Source organism: Limanda limanda, chromosome 9 (genome assembly GCF_963576545.1).
Source record: "Limanda limanda chromosome 9, fLimLim1.1, whole genome shotgun sequence".
Lineage (NCBI taxonomy): Eukaryota > Metazoa > Chordata > Actinopteri > Pleuronectiformes > Pleuronectidae > Limanda > Limanda limanda.
Genome location: NC_083644.1, coordinates 7,901,044 through 7,913,363, shown reverse-complemented (window position 1 = coordinate 7,913,363; position 12,320 = coordinate 7,901,044). Strand labels below are relative to the sequence as shown.

Sequence of the window (12,320 nt, the reverse complement as noted above, 5' to 3'; positions counted from 1 at the left end):
GGCCACAGGTTAAGTGCACTCCGAACAGAGGAAAAGTGACAAGAGGGCTGAGGTTTACCTACGTGCACCACGGCTTAATGTAAGAGAGACAGAGGCGGACGACTGTCGACTGACGATCGGAGACAAGTTATCTCGAAACAAACGATGACGCAACATCCTCTCTTTGTGTCCATGAGCAGTGCACGTCTAACGTATCTGTATCTGACACTGGCCTCTGATTGGCTCCTGGGATTTAAAAGTGTTAGAAGTGTGTCTGCGTGTAGACATGTGCACGTTACTATTAAATACTGAACAGTATTAAATATAGATGGTATATGAATGTTATGTACAATGGTGTAAAGCTCTGTTAAACAGTTAAATGGTAAATGGAGATTATTTATACAGTCAGGGATCAAACCACTGATTTTCTGATTAGTGGACGATTCGTTCTAATTCCTGAGCCTGGAAAGAGACGTATATCAACTTCATAATGTCCATACTAGAGCTGAGAGCACCAACGTCAAAATATTACACCATAACCTGATATTTTTCTTATTAAATTTATGAAAGAAAATGATGATGATGATATGGGAGAACATCTTTCCAGAAATATCTGTCTGTGGCTCACGTATCTGGAGAACAATTCATCTAATCGACTTCACACTTTGCAGAAGCAGCGGCTTGGACTCAACGTAAGAGACGTCAATCATAACAACGGCGTTGGCGTGACGACGTTCTGCGTTCTGATTTGACTTTCACCAGAATTAAACTAAACGGAGCAGCGGCGGTGCAGCTTCAGGTTTCTGTGGACTGAGTCCTGCAGCTGGTCTTCACTTTAACAGTTTTTAGAAAGAAAACAGCAACCGGCGTCAGCACAGGCCAAACAAACAGGCAGGTTTAAAACAACTCTGCATAAATAAATACACAGTTCTCAGTCAGTGCTCTCTGGAATACAAAGGAATTTGAATTGAATTAATGTTTTTACCTTTAACCTAGATTTTATTCCTTTAACACTCGGCCAACACACACACACACACACACACACACACACAAACACACCAATTGCTATTTTTCTTGGATGAGCAAATAACAATTTATAGATGTAGCTCTTCTTATACTATATAAATAAATTGGATTGGGTCAAAACAACCATAATGAATGGGACATGATGAATTTATAAACTTGATAAATTCAGATAGCAATGCTGGTGTATCACACCACCTTTGGTCTAAATCTCTTACCACCGCTGGATGGATCACCAGGAGATTTAGCACCTGTCGTGTTATGAGCCTGGAGACCAAGAGGATCCCCTGACTATTACTCAAGCCCCCACAGCCCGAGGCAGCAGTCACGGTTGGAAGTGCTCTGGTGCACTGTCCCACACAGTTAGTAAATAATACAGTGACTCTTTTATTTTTCCACATATCCCGTCCATCTATCTTTTTTTCCACCGGTGTCACAAGGTTTCATAAGCTTTGTGCTTCAGGAATCACTTGGAGGTGCAGTGATACAAATCCACGTTCTGAGGCGCTCGCTGTACCGTACAGAAGAGAGAAAACACCGACCCATAGGTCAAAGCCTGCTGGCTCTGCAACAGCGAAGCAACATGAGCTAAACACCCACCAAGCATCATGGGACCGCGATGATGTGGGCGTATTGATTTCTACGAGGGAGTGGGGCAGAGAGGTGGAGCTAAAAGTGGAAATGGAAGAGATGACGCACCCACACTGAGTAATGTCTAATGTGAGGGTGGAGACGGTGTTCTACGGAGCAGGGTGGATCCAAACACAGCTGAGCGAGTGGAGGAAGAGGCCGAGCGGGACGGAGGGAGGGAGGGAGGGAGATGAAGGGTGGGGCGGGGGTCACAGCCGCCACACCTCACCATGGAAACAGTTGCCAGGTGATGGTGCCAGGTCGGCCAATAGGGACGGTGACCCCTGAATTTTATATCAGCACCTCTCCCTGGTGGCGTTCAGTGGGCAGGGCGAGGAGGTGAGTCTGAACCGATGGAGCACAGATCATTGAAAGGAGTTTGTGCGACAGTGTCAAGGAGTCATATTTGCTTTGAAGCTTCTATTAAATTCAGACCTGAACAAATTTAGAGGATATATGTGGTTAATTAAAAACCAGATATAAAAACCTGTGTCTACAGCAGAGTCATTTGTCCTGGGAGTGAAGGTTTATTCTATCCATTCCCATTGCACACAAAAGCCAGAAGCTCTTGAATCTCATCGCCTTTCCTTTCTCTGCGTCTTGTGACACTTCTTTTTCTTGAGATATTTATTTTCTTCCTTTCACACGTCCCAACATGTCCACTCGCTCGCTGTGAAGTTGAATCTGTGAATACACCAAATAATACATGTGTTCCTGCTGTATTCTCACATGGGCTCACTCGGACTCGAGAAGTTTCTGAAAATGTCCTCAAGCATCGAACACAGACGTTCTCACATACAGCCCAATTGGAAAAGTTCAGGAAAATGTCCAGACAAGAAAGCAGCCAATGAAGAACTGAGAACATGACAAAGAAATAGAAGAGTTTGGGAACATTTATCTCAAAGCTCGGTCTCAGACGTGTTCAATGAGCCGGGACCTTGTGGAAACATGCATTTAGCAGATGGGCTCCCGCTTGCAAAAACGTGTGAAAACTAAAGGCCTTGTCACAATCGTGTTAGGCGGTTATTACTCTAAAGAGAGAGAAGTAGAAGCTGACCTGGCAGAAGACGGGTTTGTAGGTTTCAGAGAAGAGCTGGGTCAGTTCCTCCGAGTCGCAGAGGTCCAGCGGCAGTCGGTCTATACACAGACACCTGGAGTGCAGGTTCTCCTCCTGGCTCAGCTGGTTGACGTCCATCCACTGAACCATCAGTGAGCGGTCGCCCTGCAGAGTCGTGTGATACATGTAAATATTTACGGTCCTCAACTGACCTCACACTCCTACACTACATCACCAGTTCACTCTAAATTCTCCATTTGGATAGAATGGCTTAACATCAGATTTGATATTCATCTTCTTAATTCTACTGATGATCTCTTCTCCCATGAATTGTCAGTTTCATCAGCCACGATGCTGATTACAAGTTTCATCAGAGTTTTATAGAAGTAAAAAACTTAATATGAAGACCAATCATCAAATGTGTCATTTCTCATTCTGCACGGGTGTCTTTAGATAATGACAGGCCGGCGGTTCAGTTTAAATATCGATATTTGGGAGAATTTTTTCTCCAGACATATCAATCAATCAAATTTAATTTGTAGATCCCATAGTCACAAATCACAATTACTGCCCTTAACCCTCTATATATAGGCCTATACATCTGAAAACCTATACATCAAAATTTAAATTGGTAATGATTCCCAAGAAGGTTTTATCAAACGCCATTTGTATTAATTCACTGTAACTTATGGATCCTGATCATATTTATGGGACTGATGTTTATGGGTGTGTTTAATTTGGTGCAAATCCCAACAAAAATCCAGATTTTGTGAATTTAAATATGGTTTTCGTTGGGGGGGCTGTCATGGTGGAGGTGTTTACTCGACTGAGTGTCATCCTAGTTTCTTAATTGATCATTTTGGATAATAAGTATCTGAGCACATTGCCAAACATGAACGCATATTGATAAGTCTATGAAAGGCTTATTTTGATCAACCAAGAGGATGTTCGGGCTTATAAATACAAGCTGGAGGAGGGGAAGACCTTTCATTGGGTCCAGGAGACTGTGCAAACTAAAATGTCCTTAATAATAATGAGAAAAGAAACAAAGGTTCTCCTTGAGATGCTTAAACATGAAGACATCATTTTAACGGCTGTTTGTTAACGTACCATCGGTCGGCCCAGCAGCTCAGATCGGGCCCGTGAAGCCGAGTCCTTCTTCATGTATTCCACGAACCCGTATCCCTTGGAGTGGCCCGTCAGCTCGCTGTACACCAGGAAGGAGCGCTCGATGTTCCCGTAGGCACGCACCAGCTCCTCCAGCTGCTGGGCGGTGAAGGTGTGCGGCAGGTTGGTGAGGCACAGCAGCGAGTCGGTGGGCTGCAAGGTGACGTTGATCAGGCGTCCTCGGACAGTGCTGTGGTGGAGGGAGCGGATGGCATCCTGAGCCTGGTCCCCGTTCAGCAAAGTCACAAAGGCTGGAGGAGGGGCAATATGGAGACAGCGACGAGGGGGGGGGGAACACAGACGGAGACAAGAGATGGACGGACATAAATGGACGTGGGGACGACTCAAACAGACATACATTTAAAGCAGACATTCAAAAAGGGGCAGGAAGCGGTGGGTGGGGAAATGCCGGATGAAAGAGACACACAGTCAAAGAACAAGCACGACACAAGCGACATGAAAAGCAAAGAAAATAAAGGAGAAGCCGCGTGTGGTGAAGTGACAGAAAAATGAGGTGTAAAGAGAAGACGACAAGCAAAGTCACAGACAGACAGACAGTCATAAAGACGGAGACAGATACACAGAGAGAAATACAACACATTAGCTAGAGAGCCAATAGGGAGCCACTATGTAGGGGGAATCCACTGTGACACACACACAGATACACACCTTGTCTCATGTAAAACAACAATCTGACTGAAATATATCAGGAAAACAACACAACACTGCAGGTAGCAGGAAGCAAATAAAGGGCTTTTCTAATTTACTAAGAGGAGCCAATTATAAACTAATTCAACTTCCTAATTCAGTTATGTGCCTGTTTGAGTCATTCCTAGTCATTTGTATTGTTAGTATTTTTTGTAAATGAAGTCGATTTTTTAAAGACCACTGACTGAAAATCAATATTTTTTAGGTTTATTGTTGGCATTGTTTTTGATAATATTTGTGTATTTGGTGTCACATTTCAAATTGAAAACGCTCTTCGACAGATTTGTGTGTTTCTTTTCTGGTGTTTCTTCCCAGAAGTTGATTTCTCCCTTTTTGAAACTGAAAACCTCAGCTGTGTTCAAACGACCCTTCCTTCCTCTCTAGTCCCATGAAGCACCAGAGGTTAGCAGCTGTGTAGAGGCTGTCAGTCTTGCTCAGGTTTTGTTTTTAGATAAGCCTTCTATATGTCATGTAAGTCTACTGAGGAGGTTTTGATATTTTATGCTATTTGCTAGACATAGCTGAGACTTTGCATTCAGTAAAAAAAAAAAAAATAACACCAGCAACTTCTGGCACCTTAACCGCTAAGAGAAGAAAAGGCCTCATTTGAATTCTAAACATCTGACAACTCTGCTGCAGAAAGAACAACAGTCTGTGATCAAGACTAAAGCAAAGAAACATGCAAATAAAAATGCTGTTCTTTACCGAGAAACAACTTCTGAGGTCCACAGAGATGCAGTTAAAATGTGTTGAGGTGCAAAAACTTAGAAAGTGAATTACTGATTCATGCTACAGTCAAAGGGGGGTGGAGCCTGACTGTGAGCAATGTTAAAATTAATTTACAGAATAGACATCATGATGTATTGAAGAAGACTTGTTAATGACAAGTTGTTTTTGACTATGTTTGGTGACGTTATACATCAAGTGAGAAGTAGCGTCATTTTTCCCATAGACTTCTTTTGAAACTGACCCTCTACTGGTTATTTGAGAGAAAACAGGTCTGAGGCACTTCCCCATTGGCTTCACTTTTCAGTCTATATAAATGTTGTATGCACAAGCTATATATTGTACATGTCTACTCCAGTAACGTATGAATAGGCTGCTACTGAGGAAACTATAGAACCCAGCACGGTGCAAAGTGGAGTGTGGCAATCGCTGTAATCACTCGACATAAAACCTGCTCATCAAGTCAGAATTACATGTAGCAGTGTGTTTGATTTAAAAACCTCGTTCCACCCACATCGGTACGATAACACACATGAGCTGCAGTGTTTTCAGAGGATATTTATAGACATGGTCAGTAACGAGGAGGCAGAGGCAGCCTTTGAGAGTTTAAACTCTTGAATATCATGATGGTCGTTTTAAGTATCCTATTTTTGTGTCTGGAAAATGGTGCTGCGGGTTGAAGTGACAGTGAAAGCCTGCAAACTGGCGTGTGGAGGAGAAGTCGAGTATCAATCGAAGCTCTTGTTTTCCATTAAGGGCGATGAGAAAAGGTAGAGAAGCCAAATCCAGCAGCCACTGTAGCAGTGAGCAGAAATCCAAAGTTTAGTCCTCAACTACTGAGAAAACTCTCTTTAAAAACCAGTATGTATTTAAATATAAAGTTTAAAGAGTTAAGTTGGTATTAAAAAGTAAAAGATAGTGATAAACACCATGGATCATAGGATACACAGAATATACAGGGAATATAAAATAATATTGATATATTTATTCATAAAAAATCGAACCTGCTTCCAAAAGACATGATTTGCATTTATTATGTTATTGTGAACTGACAGTAGATGTGCTGTTTGGGGGATTGACCTCTGTTGGGGGGCTTCAGACCCCCTGGGTATCTGGAACCATTATACGCCTTCGTGAGTGTGAAAAATCAGACAGGTATGCAAATGTGATTCCTTCTATACACAAAGTGGGCGGCATCCGGCATTTATTTTTTTTAGCTATTTCAGACCAAGCTCTAAACAACAGGTCATTTTACAGCCCACACGCCTCAATCTGCATAAGCTGTATGTATACGTGCATATTGCTGTGTGTCGATGTGAACATATGCTGTGGTCAGATGTGGAGAACGACCTCCGGAAACAGCAAATGATGGGGGATATGATTCATACCGGATTCTGCTCCAGGCCGTAAATCATCATAAACACCATAAACTAAAGCAACGCCATGTGACACCAGGTTCCATGTTTGACACAAAGCGTTCGTCAAACAGAATCAGAAAGCTTTCTGGTACCAGACCTTCAAATAACTGAGTTATTGTTGAGTTATTCAGATGGAATCTGTGGCAGCTGGTGTCTCTGCTACTCGGAGCCACCGAGCCAGAAATCATCATGACGAGCAATCTTACAAAAAATATGGTGTCTGCAGCCAAACCAATGCAAACTGAGAGATGAGTTTTCACTTCACTGCCCAAAAGAGAAGCCAAATCGCTTTGATCACCCCCCTGGTGGCCGTTCTCCGTCATTATGGTCTACGTCCAAAACACAAAGATTCTTAATTTGCAAAAACACAATGATCTCAATGATTCATCAAGATCGTTGTTGCTCATTTTTACCCAAATCTGTCGGTAATGAAAGCAATTGTGGACAATCTGCTCACAATATAGAACCATACGTACATTCTTTTAATATTCAGGTGCAACTGCGACAGATGTAAAGCAGAGAGGAGATTTAGAGGTGACCTAAAAGCTGCTGGACAGTGACCGATTTTTTATCCTACATCAGAGAGCATATTAACATACCTGACAGACACAATGTCCACAGTCTTTCAGTTTAAAAAAACAACACAAACCACATTCCGAACTGTTTCTCTGTTTCTACAGTCACACAAGACACAAGTTGTATGTGCGGCTCAGGTTGGAACATATCAGTGAAAACAAAAAGGGTTGAAAAGTGCAACCACTGGGACATCTGCTCCACGGCCGCCTTGTTCCTCTGCAGTGAGAACATGACTGTAGGCAGATCTAATGCAAGGTCAGGATGGAGCTCAAACACAGAGAAACTCTCCCCACCTCTCTGGATCTCCATCCATCAGCCTCCAGCACTTCTCTAGCTCTATTGATCTCTCTCTCTCTCTCTCGATTGTCTCTCTGTGCCTCCTCTTCCCACCTTACTCCGCTCTGACTACTTCTCTCCCAGTTTCTACATCTCCATTCGAATGCCGCCTCCACCCAAATCTATTACACACACACACTCTGTAATTGATATCTTACACTAAGCTGGGAGCCTAATCCAGTTTTAACCCGCTAAGTATGCTACCTAACATAGACATTAGGAGGGAATGGACGGAATATGGTTTGGGTTTAATGCTAAAGCTCTCTCTCTCTCTCTCTCTCTCTTTCTCTTTCTATTACCTCTAATGATACAATGCAGACCGACAAGCGGGGGCTGACGTCAAATCCTGCTCAGTTCTTTCTCCGGCAGTGAAAGGGAGAACTCGAAGACTCTTCAATAGCTTAAAAAATAATCTCATAATTCACAGCCTGGTAATCAGTGCGTGGGCTACGCCGAGTGAACTATGTCAAAAAAGATAAATAATGAAAAGGAGAAAACATAGAGGGTGGGAGGGGGTGGGGGGGTACACAAAAGTCCTGACGTTTTAATTATGGCTTTCAGAACGTGTCGATTATTCCCCGTGTTTCCTTTGAGGCGAGTGAAGGGGCGCAGGAAAAGAAAAGAGAATCTCCTCGGAGGCTGCAATTCTGCTGCCACGCTCCCTGTTGAAGGAGTTAATTAAAAACAGGGGAGTTCCAAACGACTCAGCAGAGCCGGGGAACTCGAGGGGGGCCGGTCGTCGTGATGAGCGCAAGGTGGTCCCGTCGTTTCATCTCAGCCCCCGAGTCCGAGATGAACGTCTCAGGTGGAAATGCTAAAGAAGTTCAGTCCACATTGGTTGTCATCTTAACAGCTTTTGTGAAATGACAGCTATCTGTTTATATAAATATTCTTATATTCATATCAAGTTAAAGTAAAAACCTTCAGCTACACAGAGACTTATAAAAATACAGAAACAAACGTGCAGCAATACGATGTGCATTTTTTGTATTTTAAATAAGATTCAATGTAGTTTAACATTCAAGACTGTTTCCCATTATAATAATTTAAGGATTACAACTTTTATCTCCACAAATAACCCTGACTTTAGTGATCCCTTACTTGTCCTGCAGTACCACTATGAAACTATTGAGACTATATACAACATGGCAAAAAGTGAGGCCAAAGTGTCTCGATCCTCCCCTAGTGGCTGGTGGCAGTATAGGTAATTAACGATACCTTCTCCGTGTTAGTGGATGGGATACGGAGCAAACCACCCAAAGCACGAGTTCAATATTTTTTACTCAAAAGATGGTTCCTATTATTTTAGATAGTTCTGCGGTTAAAATGACATCTCATGTAGGAGATGGCCGTAGAGACGTGTCGTCCATTTATATTTTATAAACTGTATAGAGTTTATGTTTAAACATCTAAACAACAGTTTGAGAGATTGTTATGAAATTTGGTTTCACAAAAGCATTTTCTCCACAAGAGGATTTGTAAAACTCTCTGTGACTTTTCATGTAGCGCCATCATCAGGTCATCATGTCTGCCCATCACTTTGGTTTAGAACCAAATATCAACGACAGGGCATGCTAATGGGTTAATGACACGTTCATGTTAATCTAACGCGGCAGATGGTCCGTCACACAGAACCATCTGCGAAAGCTACATTCAGAAAACTTGGAAAAGGGTTGGAGCTTTGTAAAAAACCCACTTGGCCAGTGATTGGAGGAACCATCTGTCTGTCACGGGCGCCGAAGGCAGTTGGAAGACGAGCGGAAGCATCTTTTTCCATCGAGAAAAAATTCCCTTCAGTGTCAGTTCTTCGTCCTCCTTTCAATGAGGAAATACTTTCCAGTTCTGATACTATAACCACACATGTACTCTGACCTCTTCAGGAGCCATCACTGTTGTTAGAGAACAGTCGCTTCTCATTGTCGTCAAACTTAACACTTTCCCCACAGGAGCCTGATTGGTCCAAACTAGAGTCATTTAGCTATAAGCAAGAACTCTGAGGTCAGCAAGGTGATTTCTGTCTTACACTCACATCAACGCCTTACGTCAAAACAAAAATCGATTTATATTAAAAAGAAATATTTCATCAGCTGAGTTTTATCAATTTTGTGCGGATCGGAACAGAAATTCGTAGTAGTGAATTTAAACTTGGTTTCAAAAGGGAACTGTTGTGTAGTTCTGCTCAGTGGCAGCAGCTCGGTTAGCGCTAGGAAGGTGAATATGATATATTCAATACGTGCTAAATGTTATCAAGTTAGCGTTGTCCTTTAGATCAAGTTAGCATTTTAACTTCAGCATTTCACTCACTGCACTGCCAGGTACAGTTCACAGAACAGAGCTGCTGGACCGTCGTGACGTTTCCAGTTCTTAAATTGACCCTGGGCCTCTTATACAAATAGATACCTAAACCTTTATTTTCAAAAAAATCTATATACATCTTTAACCTATGATCCATTTGATCCAAAGCCAGTATTTAAATGAAAGTTTTCACCCGGAGGAAACCTGGAAGTCCTCTTTACTTTTTCTTTCTGTGATACCTTCACACTTTACGGGCCATCCTGTTATAATTTATACGTTTCAAGGATCCTCATCTCTGCTAAAGGTGAGAAGATGTTTTGAGTAATGATGTCAAAGATTCACATTTGCTTCAGAGATGAAACGGCAGAAGAGACGGAAAAGTGGAGCCGAGGACGGTGTTTAGAAATTACATCATCATTGCAATTTTCAACCTGAACTGAGGTTGTATTATCTGTGTGTGTGTGTGTGTGTGTGTGTGTTTGTGTGTGTGTGTGCGTGCGTGCGTGCGTGTGTGCGTGTGTGTGTGCGTGTGTGTGTTTGTGTGAGTGTGTGTGTAAGGCAGCAGTGACAGGCCAGGAGGGATGAGTTCCCTCTGATCTGTTGCTCTTTCTGTATTTATCAACCTCTCTCACACACACACACACACACAGACACACACCAATGAGATCACTCCTCTGAATCATCATAGCTGCACATGGTATAAATCCTCAGATCCCGGCCTCGACCTGAAAGATCGTCCAGACATGTGCATCGTCCGAGAGGGAAACCAACACCAGGTACAGAATGGAGAAATGTTCACGATCTCATTTGAAAAGCTACTGAAATCTTCAAGGACCTGTGGTGAGACACAATCAGCAACATATAACACACACCCACACACACACACTCTAAATCAGGTGTGACAAATCCCTGATTGTGCCTCTCGGTTGTGTCGAACCAATAAACCATCACTCTCCTTTGCATGTGTGGATTTATTCCTCTCTGCTCCAGCAGCCACACCAGTAAACACTTCAGAGGAGCTGCTTCCTCCTCCCTCCTCATCCTCCCTCTTCCTCCTCCCTCATCCTCCTCCCTCTTCCTCCTCCCTCATCCTCAGCTCGCTCCCCAGCGCTCCTCTCATCCTCCGAGCCCTTTGTCTCCTCGAACACCGGCCCTCCCACACTCTCCTCTCCATCATCACCTCCTCTTGATTCCGCTCCTCGTCTCTCGGGCTCCCACCGTTTCCATCCATCAGCCCCTGCCCCCCCCCCACAGCCCTCCAGGTTTCACATTCTCAAGAACCCTCAAGAGGACTTCAGTGTCCTGTCATAGATTATAATGATTGTAAAATACATATAGGTGTTATTTTCTTTAATTGCCTAACTGCCGCATTTATTGTGTCAAATGGTGAAATACATCTTGAAGTCTGCGTTTTCTAGATGTCAATTTTTTTCAGTCTTGCGTTTTTGTAAGTTGGAATTGCTCTTAAGTCCAAATGCCATTTTATTCCCATTGTTTTAATAAAGAAACTACTGATCAAACCTAAACCTAGAACACGCCGTTAGTGTTAAATGGTAATCGTTATATTCAAGTTACAAAACATAGTTTAAAACTTGATTGATCCTCTCCTGGGGATGTAAAAGATGACCACAGTGTTACCTCAGAACTAGAGTTCTACACAACACATGCAATCACTCCTGTCTTCATGTCTGAAGTTAAAAGTACAAAGTCCAGAAGATTATGTTAAAAATGAGCAGTTTTACAGGTGGAATGTATTCATATTTAGGAGTAGAAGACAACGCATGGACACAGAATCCTTTTTGTATATTCAAGTGGTTATGGAGAGGAATATGAGGTTGTTGGGTGGGTGTGTGACGGACAGATGGATGGAGAGATGGAGGAATGGATAGATGGATGAGATAGATGAGATGGATGAGATGGATGAGAGGCAGCGTTGAGTGGATCTAACACTCGGCTTCTCTTCAACAGGCCGCCCACTCAAACCCGCCCACGGCTACATTGTTCAAACAGCCACTCCGTCCCTCTTCCAAACATTTCACAATAAAAAAAACCATGCATCGATTAACACAACCCAACTGTAATTGTGCGCTTGCATATTTTTCGTTGTTTACACTTGGAAACTTACATTTCTGCTGAGGGTCCCGCTGATTTACATTTAAATCAATAACAAAAATAATCAAAATCCAATGAAGCTGATCCTACTCTATAGTGATTCATCCAGAAATTCACTCCATCCCTCTCCTGTTTCTTTCTTTCTTTCTTTTTTGTCTCCCTTCAAACACACAAGCTGTAATTTTGGAGGAATTTCCACCTGTCATCTTCTGTCCATCAACTCATTCACACCTCCTTCTCCTCGAAATATTTCCTCATTGTCTCCCTTCCTATCTCCGTCCTTCTCTGTCTTC

At 42.7% G+C, this 12,320-nt stretch overlaps 1 protein-coding gene across 1 annotated transcript in view; it reads right to left on the bottom strand.

The window, feature by feature from the left end:
• raver2 (ribonucleoprotein, PTB-binding 2) overlaps nt 1-12,320 on the bottom strand; it is an 86,595-nt gene that overhangs the window by 48,964 nt on the left and 25,311 nt on the right. Inside the window, exons 3-4 of the mRNA XM_061078738.1 lie at nt 3,800-4,107; nt 2,690-2,854 (exon numbers count right to left, since the gene is read on the bottom strand). Coding sequence (XP_060934721.1) covers nt 2,690-2,854; nt 3,800-4,107 — 473 coding nt within the window. The remainder of the gene's footprint in view (nt 1-2,689; nt 2,855-3,799; nt 4,108-12,320) is intronic.